Source organism: Oncorhynchus tshawytscha, linkage group LG23, assembly GCF_018296145.1.
Source record: "Oncorhynchus tshawytscha isolate Ot180627B linkage group LG23, Otsh_v2.0, whole genome shotgun sequence".
Lineage (NCBI taxonomy): Eukaryota > Metazoa > Chordata > Actinopteri > Salmoniformes > Salmonidae > Oncorhynchus > Oncorhynchus tshawytscha.
This window is the reverse complement of record NC_056451.1, coordinates 15,296,211-15,315,003: the sequence shown is the minus strand read 5'-3', so window position 1 is coordinate 15,315,003 and position 18,793 is coordinate 15,296,211. Positions and strand designations below refer to the sequence as shown.

At 44.0% G+C, this 18,793-nt stretch overlaps 1 protein-coding gene across 2 annotated transcripts in view; it reads left to right on the top strand.

Moving 5' to 3' along the window:
* Positions 1-1,418: 1,418 nt before the first annotated feature.
* Positions 1,419-18,793, top strand: part of LOC112222823 (ubiquitin carboxyl-terminal hydrolase MINDY-3) — a 51,406-nt gene continuing 34,031 nt past the window's right edge. Inside the window, exons 1-10 of one of the 2 annotated variants that reach the window (XM_024385615.2) lie at positions 1,419-2,307; positions 2,447-2,526; positions 2,883-2,943; positions 4,752-4,937; positions 5,160-5,211; positions 5,706-5,820; positions 5,910-5,983; positions 6,099-6,178; positions 6,663-6,733; positions 7,429-7,509. In XM_024385615.2, coding sequence (XP_024241383.1) covers positions 2,214-2,307; positions 2,447-2,526; positions 2,883-2,943; positions 4,752-4,937; positions 5,160-5,211; positions 5,706-5,820; positions 5,910-5,983; positions 6,099-6,178; positions 6,663-6,733; positions 7,429-7,509 — 894 coding nt within the window. In that variant the 5' untranslated portion in view covers positions 1,419-2,213. The remainder of the gene's footprint in view (positions 2,308-2,446; positions 2,527-2,882; positions 2,944-4,751; positions 4,938-5,159; positions 5,212-5,705; positions 5,821-5,909; positions 5,984-6,098; positions 6,179-6,662; positions 6,734-7,428; positions 7,510-18,793) is intronic. The other variant, XM_024385616.2, reaches the window with a different exon arrangement.

Genomic DNA, 18,793 nt, shown 5'->3' with positions numbered 1-18,793 from the left:
TTGTAGTTAAGGACTGGGGAGTTTTTCAGGATAAAAAAAAGAAACAAAGGAGCTAAGCACAGGCAAAGTCCTAGAGGAAAACCTGGTTCAGAATGCTATCCACCAGACACCCGGTCTTATCCGGTGTCCTGTGTGAATTTAAGTACGCTCCCTCGAATTCTCTCTCTCCCCTCCGGAGTACCTGAGCCTTAGGACCATGCCTCAGGACTACCTGGCCTGATGACTCCTGGCTGTCCCCAGTCCACATGGTCGTGCTGCTGCTCCAGTTTCAACTGTTCTGCCTCTGGCTATGGAGCCCTGATCTGTTCACCGGACGTGCGACTGTACCTTGTCCCGGACCTGCTGTTTTCGACTCTCTCTACCACACCTGCTGTCTCAACCTCTGAATGTTCAGCTACGAAAAGCCAACTGACATGTATTCCTTTAGTCTACAACCACTGTGATTATTATTTACTGGCCAAGTACTCTAATCTCCACCCGGCACAGCCAGAAGAGGACTGGCCACCCCTCAGAGCCTGGTTCCTCTCTCGGGGTTCTTCCTAGGTTCCTGTCTTTCTAGGGAGTTATTCCAAGCCACCGTGCTTCTACATCTGAATTGTTTGCTGTTTGGGGCTTTAGTATAAACACTTAGAGACATCTGCTGATGTAAACTGGGCTTTAATACATTTGATTTGGTATTGTGTTTAATAAAATATTTAATACATTTTGAATTGCGGCTGTAAGACAACAAAATATGAAATACGTCAACCGGTATGAATACTTTCTGAAGGCACTGTAGCTATCATACAGGGACAACAACACAAGTTGTCCTTTATAGCGATCTAGCTAACGCGTTAACCACGTCTCATACCCCCGTTAGAGCACGGATCTTTCCTCTTGGCTTTGCTCTTCTTTTTGCCATTGGGTTGGCCTCCCATTACAACAAGAACGATTTGTAATCAACTTCTATCATTTATGTTAGAATCACTGTAAAAAATATGGGGATAAATGAGTCCACCCATAGGATATAAGTGCACATGCTCAGTACTGTTAACCCAGCAGCTACGGAGCATGATAGTGGACAAACAGTTCCAGTCCCAATGAATGACAGTAAGAAGTCGCTGTTTGAGAATACCAAAGGCAATCGATTTGATGTTGCGTTTTCTTGGGTCTTATTTGTTATATACAACCTTAATTAGTTGAGTCTTTGATCAAAATATTTTATGTTAGGTCTCCCTGTGTCTCATTTATTATATACAACCTGAATTAGTTGTCTTTGATCAACTGCCATTGATAAAGTATTGAACCAAACGTCACTGAGATAATGTAGCCAGAAAATAGGCGGGAAAGATATGACGTAGATAATTGACAGTCTGAACTCACCAATGGGCTGCCAAGCCTGAGCCCATACCTCAAGAACATTCTAGATTTGGACCAATCCACAGCTACGAGCGTTTTCGTCACTCAATACACATTTCCAAACAGCTGTTGTAAATAGACGAATGACATACTGCTAGCTAGTCTTTGATACCGGCAACAAGCATATATTTTTTCAAGATTTTACTACTTTCGTTATCCATTACAGGTGTTTGCCTCCTAACAATTGACTAAACGAAAGTTACCGGCAGTCAGACCTGAATTTAAACTGCCACGGCCTCAGCGCTCTTTGGAACATCAAAACGTGATGCATTTAACGTTAGCTAGCTAACGTAGCAAATTGGTACTAACGAGTTAACGTTAGCAGGCTACTAGTAGCAAGGTAACGTTGCGACTAGGACCAAGGGGAATTGAGCAGTTGGCTAACAGTCTAGCTCCTTAACTTATTGTTATCAATCTGGACAGCTGACCAGACAGCTAACTAGTTTACGCCCGCTGCTTTGCTGGAGAAGTCGGCCCACGCAAAGATAGCTGGGCAGTCGCGCCCACTTAACACTAGCTAGGCGCATCCACGTTAGTTAGCTACCTATCTCCCGCCTGTCCGCTGGTCAGACCGGGAAGATTGCCTTGTCACGGAGTTTCGTTGTGGCCGATGCCACCGGCCCCGTTTGCCGAGGGAAGCAAAGCACCAGTTGCTGGAAAGTCGAAGAGTAAACCACAACGCTAGCTAAGGTTAGCTATCCTACTCCAACCCGAACGTCACCGTGGCTGTGTACGTAGTGACAGCTCTGTATTTGATTGTAGTTAGCTAGCCAGCTAACCGTTTGCCAGGGCTGTTGGACCAGTGTTATAGAGCGATGGGGGAGTTAAATAAAGAGGTTGTGGATCTAGTTTGGAAAAGACCAGGCAGTAACGGGGTGTCTGCTTCACTCTTCCGGAGATGGACCCAAGGTAAGCTACCTCTCACCTCTGTTTAGCTCCATTCTGCCGCACCCCCCTCTAACCTGAACACCATCCTAGACATTGTCAGTGTTGAAGCAGGTAGTGGTGGGGCAAAATAAGTGGCTCTGATGTGATTCCTGTCTTTCAGGGTTGGTTTTCAGTGAGACAGAACACACTGCACTGGAGCAGTTTGAAGGAGGACCCTGCGCTGTCATTGCTCCTATACAGGTATGGACCAGTCCCCAGACCAGGCAGTGCATAACATTACACACAAACATGAATTAGGTGGCCCAGCCTATGAGCAGGTAGAGGGTGTTGGTGTCTGTTACCAGAATGATGATATCAGGACAGGCACACATCTTCTTAGATAGCACTTTCCGGAAATCACCTGACAGGCACTCAGTTGAGTTGCCTTCTCTACTACTGTTTATTATAGTACTATATGGTGCTTTCAGAGAGTGTTTTTGTAAACACCTGTTCTTAGATTGGATAGGGTTGATGAGGGTGGCAGGTTATGTTTTTGATCCTACTATAGAGATGGGTTACAGATTGTAGAATATTTCCTGATTGTGTATTTCCTGCAGGCCTTCCTTCTGAAGAACATCTTGTTTAACAGAGAGAGTTCTAACTGGAGACACATCACAGGTAACCTTGACCTCTATCCCTAACCCAGTGTTTCCCGAACTCAGTCCTCGGGACCCCAAGGGGTGCACATGTTGTTTTTTGGCCTAACACTACACAGCTGATTCAAATTATTAAAGCTTGATGATTATTTGAATCGGCTGTGTAGTGTTCGGGAAAAAAAGAAGAAGCACCCCTTGGGGTACCGAGGACTGAGTTTGGGAAACCTAGCCCTGACCCTGTTTAACTGAAAAAGTTGTAACTGGAGGTAACCTTAACTTCTGACCCCTAACTGACCCTGTTAAACAGAGAGCTACAAATGGAGACGCATCATAACTGGGTTGATATATAATCCTCACTGTCAACTGCGTTTATTTTCAGCAAACTTAAGATGTGTAAATATTTGTATGAACATAAGATCCAACAACTGAGACATAAACTGAACAGGTTCCACAGACATGTGACTAACAGAAATGTAATAATAATAATGTGTCCCTGAACAAAAGGGGGGGGACAAAAGTAAGTCAGTATCTGGTGTGGCCACCAGCTGCATTAAGTTCTGCAGTGCATCTCCTCCTCATGGACTGCACCAGATTTGCCAGTTCTTGCTGTGAGATGTTACCCCACTCTTCCGTCAATGCACCTGCAAGTTCCCGGACATTTCTGGGGGGAATGGCCCTAGCCCTCACCCTCCGATCCAACAGGTCCCAGACGTGCTCAATGGGATTGAGATCCAGGCTCTTCGCTGGCCATGGCAGAACACTGACATTCTTGTCTTGCAGGAAATCACTCACAGAACGAGCAGTATGGCTGGTGGCATTGTCATGTTGGGGGGTCATGTCAGGATGAGCCTGCAGGAAGGGTACCACATTAGGGAGGAGGTTGTCTTCCCACCAACATTGAGATTGCCTGAAATGATAACAAGCTCAGTCTGATGATGCTGTGACACACCGCCCCAGACCATGACGGACCCTCCACCTCCAAATCGATCCCGCTCCAGAGTACAGGCCTCGGTGTAACGCTCATTCTTCGATGATAAACGCAAATCTGACCACCCCTGGTGAGACTAAACTGCAACTCGTCAGTGAAGAGCACTTTTTGCCAGTCCTGTCTTGTCCAGCGATGGTGGGTTTGTGCCCATAGGCAATGTTGGCCTACAAGCCCTCAGTCCAGCCTTTCGCATCCTATTGCGGAAAGTCTGAGCACTGATGGAGGGATTGTGCATTCCTGGTGTAACTCGGGCAGTTGTTGCCATCCTGTACCTGTCCTCCAGGTGTGATGTTTGTATGTACCGATCCTGTGCAGGTGTTGTTACACGTGGACTGCCACTGCGAGGATGATCACCTGTCCCTCCTGTCTTAGGCGTATCACAGTACGGACATTTCAATTTATTGCCCTGGCCACATCTGCAGTCCTCATGCCTCCTTGCAGCATGCCTGAGGCACGTTCACGCAGATGAGCAGGAACCCTGGGCATCTTTCTTTTGGTGATTTTGAGTCTGTAGAAAGGCCTCTTTAGTATCCTAAGTTTTCATAACTGTGACCTTAATTGCCTACTGTCTGTAAGTTGTTAGTGTCTTAACGACCGTTCCACAGGTGCATGTTCAGTAATTGTTTATGGTTCATTGAACAAGCATGGGAAACAGTCTAAGTTCTTTACAATGAAGATCTGTGAAGTTATTTGACTTTTTATGAATTATCTTTGAAAGACAGGGTCCTGAAAAAGCAAAAAAAGAAACGTTGCTGAGTTTATATATTTATATGGAATCCTAGCCTATATCTTCAGGCAGCACCTTGGCAATGAATTATTTTGATTGTATGTGTTCCTTGTAGAGGAGGAGCAGAAAGCGGCCCTGTGTTCTACTCTGGCTGAGATCCTGGAACAGGCCTGCTCTACTTCCTCCACTACCTCCTTCTGCTTGGTGACCTGGGCCAAAGGACAGTGCCCCCACACTACCACTCATACACCCCTCACAGGGGGTCCAGAGACCAGCCAGACCCCACAAGACCAGCAACCCAGTGAGTCCCACTACTCATCAATCCACTAATACCCATGTAATATGAATAACTGCATTACTGTACTGAGTGGTATTAATCATCGCATATGATAGTGGGTAGACCACATAGTATTGCAGTCACTGTTAATCTAGAATAATGACGTGTTGTGTTCTGTCAAAGTTACCTCAGTTGTTTCACTAGAACGTGTGTGTGTTTGCATCTCTGTGTGTCTATTGTGTGTAGCTGCTTTGGCTGATGAGGATCTTGGCTTTGAGCGGTTTCACAGCATCCTCCAGTAAGTAACTCTACTGACTGTGACTCGTCTATCTATTGGCCATGACTTCCATGGAGATGAAAGGACCACTGCATTGCAGGAAAATCAGGAACGCTAGTGTGTATCTCCTTCTGTCTGGGATTGGCTAAGCCTGTGTGTGTGTGTGACTGGAGTTTCTCGATAATGATTTACAACCTGCTGACTCGGCACACACACTCCTCACTGATTCCTTAAGGAGACACACACACACAATCTTTGATTTTCTGCCAGAGGAGCATCAGATTGCCATCTGGCCCATTGTGTAATAATACAACACTGTCAGCATGAACTACTGCACAGTCATAGCAGTGTGACAGTTAATGACTGGTATACAATAACCTTTCAGTAACTGTTCAGTAGTTGTATGGTTATTATACCTACATTAACCTGAATCCCCCCCCCTAAATTAGTGAAATGTCATTAGAGGTGCTCTCGCTGACTTCTAGCCACTGACCTTTGACCTCTAATCTCTACAGGAAGCGTATTGTGAAGTCATTATCAGAGCTTAGAGAGGAGGTTGTGTCTCTCTACGAAACCTGGAAAGGGCGCTGTGGAGTCCTGTTCTTCCTCTACTCTGTCATCCTCACCAAGGTAAGGCTCTGCGTGTGTTTGTATGTATGCGTATTACTCTGCACTCTGTGTGCATGCATGTAACTACTTTTCTCTTTCTGTCTCTACAGGGGATAGTTAACATCAGGAATGAGATTGAAGATACTACAGAGCCTCTCGTAGATCCAGTCTATGGCCACGGCAGGTACGACCCCTGATCCCTCACTTTATTGAATCTTTATCAGCTATGTTTCTTTTGACGACTTCAGCTAAGTGATGTTCCAAAAAGCTTAAGCCATTACTTTTCTTTCTCTCTGCAGTCAGAGTCTGGTTAACCTGCTAGTGACGGGCCATGCTGTCTCTAATGTGTGGGATGGAGACAGGGAGTGCTCTGGCATGAGTAAGTACTCCACACGCTGACACATTTTTAAAAACTTTTTTTGTCATTTAGCAGACAATCTAATCAGAGCGATTTACAGTATTGAATGCATACATTTGTATGCTTTTATTTTCATACGGGTCCCCTGTGGGAATCGAACCCTCAACCCTGGCGTTGCAAGCGCCATGCTCTACCAAACGGGGGACACACAGCGGATTACATTATCTTAGTGCAAAGTGTTGTGCAAAAAGCCTCGTTTTCTGGCAGCGTGATTTAATTTGAAACTTTTCTTCAATAGCGTTAGCCGACTATTTATTGCTCAGTTTAAGAAAGGTGTTTCGAAGACGTCCAGTTTCCTGGTGACTGTGATCCCACAGCTGAACACTAGATGGCAGTGATAAGTCACACTTTCACTTGGTCAACATACACACAAAGAGACCAAAGAAGCTGTTTCATTTAAGAGGTTTTTTGGTCTAAGCTAGGCCTCTTTCTCTCCCTCCCTCAGAGCTCCATGGTATCCACAACCAGACATCCGTGGGCTTCCTCACTCTCATGGAGTCACTACGCTACTGCAAGGTACGAAAACACACACAGACAACATTCCTTCAAGCTTGTTATGTCCAAACCATAGTGGTGAGTTTCTTGTTCACTAGTCATGAATGATTGCGGGGGGAGAGATTCAAACATTCTGTGATAATCAGTACCACAAATAAACACATTGTCATACACACCCTCTCTCACACAGGGTAGCCTAGTGGTTAGAGCGTTCGACTAGTGACCGGAAGGTTGCAAGTTCAAACCCCCGAGCTGACACGGTACAAATCTGTCGTTCTGCCCCTGAACAGGCAGTTAACCCACTGTTCCTAGGCCGTCATTGAAAATAAGAATTTGTTCTTAACTGACTTGCCTGGTTAAATAAAGGAAAAATAAAATAAAATACTGCCACTTCTTGTCTGTGACTGACTACAGTATAGTATAACAGCTGAGTATGTCTGGGTAGATGAGTTAGACCTGGATACATTGGTATGTTTGTGCTATAAACCTGCTCATTGAACAACCATTGTATTAGCAACAATATGACAGTCTTCTCTATTACTGTACATATTCTATTACGACATCAGATTGTATTCCCTGATCACTCCTTCTGTTAGTTGAAATGGCATCAGAAAGCCTTTATTCTGTAAAACTAACCTCGTCTGGGATCAGACAGTCATTCTGGAATATGAATCAGAACTGCTTTGCTCTAGTTTTGCTATGTATGTGTGTTTCAGGTGGGTGCGTTCCTGAAGTCTCCTAAGTTCCCTATATGGATCCTTGGCAGTGAGACTCATCTCTCAGTGTTCTTCGCCAAGGTAAGAATCACACAAAAACACACACTCAACCTGGGCCCTGTGTGTCTGTGTATAATATAAGCCAGTCTCTTCCAGCAGCAGGTCAGAAAAAGCATAAACAGGAATGTGTGCTGTAACAGATTTAATACTGCACAGTTCACATCAGAGAGAGAGAGAGAGAGAGAGAGGGAGACAGGAAGAGTGAGAGGAGGTATTAGAAAAGATAGGACGGCAGTAGTATGGTCTTATATGGCTAGTTGCTGCTGTTTTTTTGGCGTCGTCTTAACCTTGTGGTCAGCTGCAACTGGGAAAATCATCATGTAAAGTATCTGTCATGCCAAGAGCACAAAACACACACACACACCAGTGTTTTGGGCGAAGCAGTGTTCGTGTAACACAGCTGATGTGGGGGTTGAGAAATGACAGCATGTTCACAACATTTATTAATTGTTACAAATGGACTCTTAAAGGTAGACTCCTTAATGGTGAAACTTCCCCGTCTGTTTGTAATATTACAACAAAAACACAGCCCCCCCCCCCAGTCATCAGTGCAAGCGCGATAGCAGTGGACAATATATGCAGTGGTGATTTTAGCATGAAAATCCTGGTGGGGCAGAAACAAGTGGGATGCATGCCATCAAACCCACTACACTAAACAAATACATTAATTGCACAAACGGTGCCCACAAACTGTTAGCGCCCACACAAAGCTGTCCCAATAGCAGGCCCAACATCTTACCACTGATACAACTGTCTTTCAGTAGAGCCTTGTCTGGCAGCGAAACGGTTCATTCAACTTAGTTTATATGCCTTGTAAATTATGGCATAAGGGGACGATAAGAGGCCATCCCTAATTTCGCTTAAGACATTAATGAGTGAGCTCGGACGGACATAGTCAATATAACTATTTATTTAGCACTTTTGAAATCTGCAGCGACAGAATTCAGAACATGGGCCATTCTTACAGTGTTCTCCCTGTACACCAAGTCAGAACCGTATGTTAAATAAATGTGTCATATAAGCACACAATGAAAGCTCTAAGAATATTCAATGAATACATTTCTCAAAAACAGGTTATAGGCTACATGTGAACCACCAAGTCAGAACAGTAGGTGAAATTAAGATGGGTAAATAGACCAAATTATTAGTGAGGCACATGGGCTACTAATGTCTTACACACAACATACACTTAGTATTACTTTCTTAGCTACAGTATAAATATTTCCCTGGCATATTACATTTATGCAGCAACATACAATACATGTTTGGACTCACCTTTTTGTCTTGAACTCACAGAAGTCAAGTTTTTATACACTGCTCAAAAAAATAAAGGGAACACTAAAATAACACATCCTAGATCTGAATGAATGAAATATTCTTATAAAAATTTTCTTTACATAGTTGAATGTGCTGACAACAAAATCACACACACATTATCAATGGAAATCAAATTTATCAACCCATGGATGTCTGGATTTGGAGTCACACTCAAAATTAAAGTGGAAAACCACACTACAGGCTGATCCAACTTTGATGTAATGTCCTTAAAACAAGTCAAAATGAGGCTCAGTAGTGTGTGTGGCCTCCACGTGCCTGTATGACCTCCCTACAACACCTGGGGGCATGCTCCTGATGAGGTGGCGGATGGTCTCCTGAGGGATCTCCTCCCAGACCTGGACTAAAGCATCCGCCAACTCCTGGACAGTCTGTGGTGCAACGTGGCGTTGGTGGATGGAGCGAGAAATGATGTCCCAGATGTGCTCAATTGGATTCTGGTCTGGGGAACGGGTGGGCCAGTCTATAGCATCAATGCCTTCCTCTTGCAGGAACTGCTGACACACTCCAGCCACATGAGGTCTAGCATTGTCTTGCATTAGGAGGAACCCAGGGCCAACCGCACCAGCATATGGTCTCACAAGGGGTCTGAGGATCTCATCTTGGTACCTAATGGCAGTCAGGCTACCTCTGGCGAGCACATAGAGGGCTGTGCGGCCCCCCCAAAGAAATGCCACCCCACACCATGACTGACCCACCGCCAAACCGGTCATGCTGGAGGATGTTGCAGGCAGCAGAACGTTCTCCACGGCGTCTCCAGACTCTGTCACGTCTGTCACGTGCTCAGTGTGAACCTGCTTTTATCTGTGAAGAGCACAGGGCGCCAGTGGCGAATTTGCCAATCTTGGTGTTCTCTGGCAAATGCCAAATGTCTTGCACGGTGTTGTGCTGCAAGCACAACCCCCACCTGTGGATGTCGGGCCCTCATACCACCCTCATGGAGTCTGTTTCTGACCGTTTGAGCAGACACATGCACATTTGTGGCCTGCTGGAGGTCATTTTGCAGGGCTCTGGCAGTGCTCCTCCTTGTACAAAGGCGAAGGTAGCGGTCCTGCTGCTGGGTTGTTGCCCTCCTACGGCCTCCTCCACGTCTCCTGATGTACTGGCCTGTCTCCTGGTAGCGCCTCCATGCTCTGGACACTACGCTGACGGACACAGCAAACCTTCTTGCCACAGCTTGCATTGATGTGCCATCCTGGATGAGCTGCACTACCTGAGCCACTTGTGTGGATTGTAGACTCCGTCTTATGCTACCACTAGAGTGAAAGCACCGCCAGCATTCAAAAGTGACCAAAACATCAGCCAGGAAGCATAGAAACTGAGAAGTGGTCTGTGGTCACCACCTGCACAACCACTCCTTTATTGGGGGAGTCTTGCTAATTGCCTATGATTTGAGCATGGCACAAATCATGCTTCATTAACAGCATGGCCAATGTTGAATGTTTATCATTTTAAATTTGGAAAATTGCCTCTTAATCCCAAATTTGGGAGCACACAGCCATTCCACTGAATAGCAGGCTAGTGCTTTCTTTGCAATGCTGGCAGTTAGCCACTGTCATTGATTCCTTCCAAACCACTTGCTGAATTTGCGATTTCCAACTTGTGTAATGTTTATAGCCGATGAGTACCGATTCGTTTTTATCTATAATTTCTCTTCATAATTTTTCTTCATATGACAAGGATTTGCCAGTAGCTTGTCGACTTGATTCATTATGATAACTGCTAGCTAAGATTGATCATGCCAACATCATACTTTCCAATCAGAGCTGCTGTAGATATAACCTGATTTGACTTCATTTTATCTGTGGCCAATGACCTTGAGCCTTTTTCGATTGGCACTTTTTTTTTTTTTTTTTTTTTTTTTTTTTTTTTTTTAACAGTATTTTTATTGGTATTTCACCATTTTCACCCATATTAAGAGATACAACAACAGAGACAAAGCACACAGATCAAAAACAAGAAAAACAGCACCCACTTACACATCTACGCGCATATATATATACATACACATACATACACACACATACATACACCCACATGCATATACACGCACACACACACACATACACACCCATACATACGTACACCATTTTCCTCTTCCCGCTCGGTGGTTCTCTCACCCCATCACCATCATTGCGTCTCTCAATACATACATTTTAAACAAACTTACAAATTGAAATTAAACAAAAAAACTCAGTTTAAACCAAGAGGTTAGGTTCCACACATGGAATGTACAGTGTAGTTCTGAAATACATGGATCCCCGCCATTCTAAGAGAATCCTTGCAGCATAATAGCTGATACCTCAGGTTCTAGGTCATTTAGATAAGGTTCCCATACTTTGTAGAACTGGTCTGTTTGGCACTTCTAATGTACTGTAACTCTATGGCAGCCCCCAAGGGGCTAGAATGTTCTAGCTCTACCCTTAGACTTGGCAGTGCGTAGTGTCCCCATGAGTGACAGAACACTGAGCCAGTCACGGTGCAACGCTCTGTATTTTCTGCTGGCTTGCACCACCACCACAGAAAGCACTGAATTAGGCTGAAACGCCTGCATTTTCGAGCTGCCTTACTCAAGAAAACAAAAAAGAGACCATGTTTTTGTGCAGCTTTATTAACTCAATTTTATATATATTTTATAACATTGTTGGCAAACTGATATGTGACACATATTAATGCCAAAATAACATGCAAAACAGGCAAGTTTTGCTCTGAATGACAGGTCGCAACCAACAATATGCTCTTTTTTTTTTTTACCATGCTGCGTGGCAACAAAAACGATAGGTTAAATAAAATGTCACACGGTGCTGAGCATTTGATTTGACTGCTGGTGGGCAAGGAGAGCCCAAGCTCCGCTTAAACCATTGACAACTACTTGCCATTTTCAAGGGGTTGTTTAAATTAATGTTAACTATTTGGTTTTAATATCATCACCTCCTTGAAGAGCATCGTCAGAACTACACAGTTCAGATTACTCCACATTTAGCTCTGATAGTTTTACTGCATGCTTTCAGTAAACATCAATTGATCATGTACTTCAGGGTAGCCTATCCATTTGGCATGTAGCTGGCTAGCTAAGCAAACATGTCATTTAGCTTGCTTCATCAGAGATTTAGGCTTTTGGAAAGAGCTTGACATTGGCAAGTCCTTATCCTGGTAAAGTTGTCAGTCACACTACTGTAATCACCAATATAATATAACAATATTTGGATATAGCCATCTAGTTTATCCCCTGAAAGTTAGCTTGTTTTTACTTTATTTTTAATTTTACCCCTTTTTCTCCCCAATTTCGTGGTATCCAATTGTTCTAGTAGCTACTATCTTGTCTCATCGCTACAACTCCTGTACGGGCTCGGGAGAGACGAAGGTTGAAAGTCATGCGTCCTCCGATACACAACCCAACCAGCCGTACTGCTTCTTAACACAGCGCATCCAACCCGGAAGCCAGCCGCACCAATGTGTCGGAGGGTACACCGTGCACCATAATTTGCAAATAAATTCATAAAAAATCCTACAATGTGATTTTCTTTCTCATTTTGTCTATCATAGTTGAAGTGTACCTAATGATGAAAATTACAGGCCTCTCATCTTTGTAAGTGGGAGAACTTGCACAATTGGTGGCTGACTAAATACTTTTTTGCCCACTATACATGCATGCACTGGATTCTGTTGGCTGTGGATCGTGTGTGTAACTGTATACTGCTATACCTGTGTATCAGAGCCAGCAATCAGCTTAAGTAGTTGTAGATGGGTGTCGCCTTACCCCTCTCGTCGAGCCCGCTCTTCAGCTTCCCCTTCCTCCCTTTTTGTCCCTCTGTACTGTCCTGACACATACTTTCATCTGCCTCTCCATCTATCCATCCCTGACCATTTTCTTCCTCTCACGCTAACAGGAACTCCTAGTCTACAGTGTATGTGGTGTTGGTTTAGTGTTTCACTTTGTTAGGTGGAGAGCCTCTTGAAGCAGAAGACTCAACTACACTCAGACCTTTGTCCTGGCTAAGAGGGGCTGAGAGGTGTGTGTGTGCCAGAGAAAGACAGGTGATTAATGGTCTGTCAGGGACAACAAGCTATCTGGGGTCTCTCTGTGTGTGTGTCTGAACAACAGAACAAGACTAGAGAACAGGGCTATACAGGGCAGCTATAGAGACTGAGACCAGTCACGGACTATCACACACAGCCTTTGTCCCTGCTAGAATAGAACAGGTCAGATGCGTCAGAGAATATTAATGACGGTTACTGTACACTTCTTTCACTCAGATCTAGCTTTGTGTGTGTGTGTGTGTGAGAGAGAGCACTCGCAGGTAAAGTACCATAATTATTTTATTTTTCTAAGATGCTCTGAAAGGGAGACCTGCCTCAGACCTAATGACCCCATCCGCTCACTCACTCACTGAGACGTTTAGGAAGATGTGTGCTTGTGTCTGTATTATACATCAGACACATGCTCTTTGGGGAAAGACTGTGTGTGTCAGTAAGAGGCAAGTCTCTTGAGGGACACTGAGGGCCAGAAGAGCTGCTCTATCTCCCATTAAATCTCTGACCCATAACGGTGCTACTACACACACACACATACACACACCGGTTAAACCATCAGAGTGCGTAAACACACACAGCTCCCGAGAGGGGCTTGAGGATAGAGGCCTGTGAATGGCATCACTCTCAGATGGAAAGGAAGAGAGAAAGGAGGAAACACTACAGAGAGAGAAGACAAAGGACATGGTCCCCTAGGGCAGCCAGAAGCCCTTTTAAAGTACATCTTTCCTTCCGCACTCCCTTCCATCATTTCCGGATCAAAATATGTCATTATGACTGATGTGACATGACAGGACAGGGTTAATGACAGGGCTGTAATGGAGCAGGTTGAACTTCAAGATTCTAGGTGTCCACATCACCAACGAACTAACATGGTCCAAGCACACCAAGACAGTCCTGAAGAGGGCACGACAAAGCCTATTCCCCCTCAGGAGACTGAAAAGATTTGGCATGGGTCCTCAGATCCTCAAAGTTCTATAGCTGCACCATCGAGAGCATCCTGACTGGTTGGATCACCGTCTGGTTTGGCAACTGCTCGGCCTCCGACCACAAGGCACTACAGAGGGTAGTGCGTACAGCCCAGTACATCACTGAGGCAAAGCTTCCTGACATCCAGGACCTCTATACCAGGCAGTGTCAGGAAGGCCCCAAAAAATTGCCAGACTTCAGCCACCCTAGCCAGACTGTCCTCTCTGCTACCGCACAGCAAGCAGTATCGGAGCGCCAAGTCTAGGTCCAAAAGGCTCCTTAACAGCTTCTACCCTCAAGCCATAAGACTCCTGGACTATTTGCATTGTCCCCCCTCAACCCCATTTTTACATTGCTTCTACTCTGTTTATTATCCATGCATAGTCACTTTACCTCTACCTACATATTACCTCAATTACCTGGACTAACCTGTGCCCCTGCACATCGACTCTGTACTGGTACCCCCTGTATATAGCCTCGCTACTGTTCTTTTTTTGTTTCTCCTTAATTATTTTATTTTTCAATTCTGATTATTAAAAAATCATTTTTATTTGAGTAAATACCTTTTCTTTCTTTTTTATTAACTGCATTGTTGGTTAAGGGCTTGTAAGTAAGCATTTCACTGTTGTATTCAGCACATGTGACATCAATTTTACTTATTAACTGTACAGTAGAATTAGAACGCAGTGGCTGTACAGTAACATGCTATACATGACAGAGCTAAGAGTCTCCGCTTAACATTGGGCAACTTTGGACAGGAAAATGGTCCAATTCACACACTCAAACATCCCTGGTCATCCCTACCGTCTCTGATCTGGTGGACTCACTAAACACAAAAGCTTTATTTGTAAATTATGTCTAAGTGTTGGAGTGTGCCCCCTGGCTATCCGTAAATTTAAAAAACAAGACAATGGTGCATTCTGGTTTGTTTAATAAGGAATTTGAAAAGATTCATACTTTCACATTTGATACTTGACCCTTGTGTAGTCTTATACATTCTGTATACTCCCCTTGTCCTAGGGGTAAAAAATGACCTGCCTACACTAAACCCCTAAAATAAAGCAGCTTAATTTAATTTTAAACCCCAAATCTATTTTGCATGAAGAAACAACCTGTCATTCATCACAAACTTTGTGAATATCTGGGTTTTACCTCTTCACAATGCAGAAAGACTGCATTTAAATCAGTGAACACCACTCCTTTTTATTACAACACACTTGTCATTGTTTTCTTTACTAAAGTAGATTTATTTTTTTATTGCATAGGTGTAAACAATTTTTTTTAGCAAGAGAAAGGAGAAAGCAGCAGAAATGTGCAGAATGTCATTTTAAATGCATTTTATTGAGGGGAAACGATAAGTAACTTTTTTGGCAACATAGTGATATATTCTTATATAGTGTACAATGAGGAATTCAACTACAAAATACTAGCCTCCCATTTTTTTTTTTTACTATTGCCCACACCCACAAGGTGTATAAACAACAATAAATACAAAATAAAATGAAAAACAAATGTGAAGAACATAAAATCAATCAACTCTAAATTAGCACATGTAGGACAGTATGCAAGTGTGTGTGCATGGACTTTGCAGATGTATCTCACACATGTGCAGCACATAGTATTAGTTTTACAGTCCTTCTTTGGGGGGCAGACATGGCATCTCCTCCTCTTGCCTGCCCTAGCCTCAGGTGGATCAGGACAAGATTCAGCCCCCTGAACAGCTTTCACAAGTGCTGCAGAGGCTGCTGTGCAGGGGAGGCGCTCCCTTTGAATGTGTGGGGTTACAAGTGCCTTTCCCAGCTGCTCCAGGAACACCCTATTGTTCCTCTTATCAGGCATCCAGGTAGGGTTGAGCTTGTTCCATATCACGAAGGCATTGTATGAGGACACATCAATGATGTTATGAGCCCTCTCCTGTACTCCCTGTTCACCCACGACTGCGTGGCCACGCACGCCTCCAACTCAATCATCAAGTTTGCGGACGACACAACAGTGGTAGGCTTGATTACCAACAACAACGAGACGGCCTACAGGGAGGAGGTGAGGGCCCTCGGAGTGTGGTGTCAGGAAAATAACCTCACACTCAACGTCAACAAAACTAAGGAGATGATTGTGGACTTCAGGAAACAGCAGAGGGAACACCCCCCCATCGATGGAACAGTAGTGGAGAGGGTAGCAAGTTTTAAGTTCCTCGGCATACACATCACAGACAAACTGAATTGGTCCACTCACACAGACAGCATCGTGAGGAAGGCGCAGCAGCGCCTCTTCAACCTCAGGAGGCTGAAGAAATTCGGCTTGTCACCAAAAGCACTCACAAACTTCTACAGATGCACAATCGAGAGCATCCTGGTGGGCTGTATCACCGCCTGGTATGGCAACTGCACCGCCCTCAACCGTAAGGCTCTCCAGGGGTAGTGAGGTCTGCATAACGCATCACCGGGGGCAAACTACCTGCCCTCCAGGACACCTACACCACCCGATGCTACAGGAAGGCCATAAAGATCATCAAGGACATCAACCACCCGAGCCACTGCCTGTTCACCCCGCTATCATCCAGAAGGCGAGGTCAGTACAGGTGCATCAAAGCTGGGACCGAGAGACTGAAAAACAGCTTCTATCTCAAGGCCATCAGACTGTTAAACAGCCACCACTAACATTGAGTGGCTACTGCCAACACACTGTCAATGACACTGACTCTACTCCAGCCACTTTAATAATGGGAATTGATGGGAAATGATGTAAATATATCACTAGCCACTTTAAACAATGCTACCTTATATAATGTTACTTACCCTACATTATTCATCTCATATGCATACGTAGATACTGTACTCTATATCATCGACTGCATCCTTATGTAATACATGTATCACTAGCCACTTTAACTATGCCACTTGGTTTACATACTCATCTCATATGTATATACTGTACTCGATATCATCTACTGTATCTTGCCTATGCTGCTCTGTACCATCACTCATTCATATATCCTTATGTACATATTCTTTATCCCCTTACACTGTGTATAAGACAGTAGTTTTTTGGAATTGTTAGTTAGATTACTTGTTCGTTATTACTGCATTGTCGGAACTAGAAGCACAAGCATTTCGCTACACTCGCATTAACATCTGCTAACCATGTGTATGTGACAAATAAAATTTGATTTGATTTGATGACCAGGGGCCAGTGGGCAGTCATCCTCCTGCAGCTGTAAGTACTATCACCTTGTCCAGGTTGTCCATGCCTCCTTTGTTGTGGTTGTAGTCCAAGATGATGGCTGGCTTCCTGTCCTCATGATCGCTGATCTAAGCCATTTTGTGCAGTGTGCTCAGGAGGACCACATTCTTGTTCCTCTTTGGGAGGTAAGAAACTAGAGTGGTGGTGGGGGTGAAGGCAAACTTTGATGAGAAGGCCTCTCTCCCTCTTGTTGTGAGGAGTGCAGGGGGTGCTCAGACGTGTTTTCTAACTGTGCCAACCATGGTGATCTTCCTCTTCAGGAGCTGCTGGCTAAGTTGAATCAGCAACACACTTAATCTCAATTTATCATTGTGTGAATCTTTGGTTTGTAAATTATCTTAACTGCCGGGTCAGAAATGACCGTAATATAATCTTTTTACCCTGCTGGTGTACAGCTTTCATGGAAATATGAACAAAGGCGATGTTTCACTTTTTCTAATGTTGGGGTCACTCTAGGAAAAGGGAAAAAAACAATTTAGGGGGTTCTCTGCTGTTTTTGATTTTCGACCCTTAAGACAACACACAGGTTAAGTATCTTTTGGCAATTACTATTGACCGTTAAGTATATTTAAAACCAAATACTTTCAGGCTTTTACTCATTAAGTATTTTACTGGGTGACTCACTTTTACGTGAGAGTCATATTCTATTGAGGCATCTTTACTTTAACTCAAGTATGACAATTGGGTACTTTTTCCAACACTGCATAAAACACATATCATAGTGTCAAGGTTTATTTATGATCACTATGTTTGTACAAGATGACTTGGTGTTATACCCTGGGTTGTCTTCAACAGAATGAGCCTATTTGTTGTGAAGAAAATTTGCTGTGCACCACGCATCTGAATGCACACATGACTCAATTCTGAGAACCAAAATTATGATCTGCTTCTCTGAATTGCCTTGTCAAAGCCTAACACAAGATTCTTATTTTATAATTTAGCTTGTCATGTTGGCAATAGAAGTTTTAAAATTATGCTCACCTGACCCAGATCGCGATTTATAATGGACTATCAGTAATTGGTAAAGGTGGGGATGCTGGGCTGTGTTCAAAACAACTACAAGTGTGCTTGCTCTAGTTCTTCAATGGCACAGCTATGAGAGCTTAAAATAAATCAAAAACATACACTCTTCTTTGAGTCATAATGTGCATTGAAATTACTGTGTACACTTTGGAGAGGTATGGATGTTGTCTCAAAGTTTTCAAATACAAAAAATATTCTCTCCACCATCTCTCTCCTCCCCTGCCTTTCTTCCTTCTCCTCCCTCTGTAGTCTCATCCCCTTCTCCTCTCCTTCCTTCTCTGTGATGACAGAAGGTCTCAGATCCCATTACAGGCCATTATAGAGAGCCTGTAATGGGATGAAGAGAGGTGGATGGAGGGGGGTGAGAAAGGTAAAAAGAGGGAGGGGTGGTGGAGAGGGGGAGCTTTTGTCCTGTTAGATCAGATAAAAACACTAATGCTATGAGGCAGTCACACACTAATGGTCTAAAAGCCACACTAACAATGACGGGACATCACACACACTAGATCGGGACACAGGGGAATCCTAGAACAGGCATCACAAGATGCATGGTTTGAGGTCAGCTCCAGAGCTCTCTCAACACTAACACACTGAACACTGTCGTCGTCGTCATCACACACACACACTGACATTAACTAGTTACAACTGTAATGACACGATATGCACGTGCGTGTGTATGTGAAAAAGGGAGACCGTGTGTCTGACG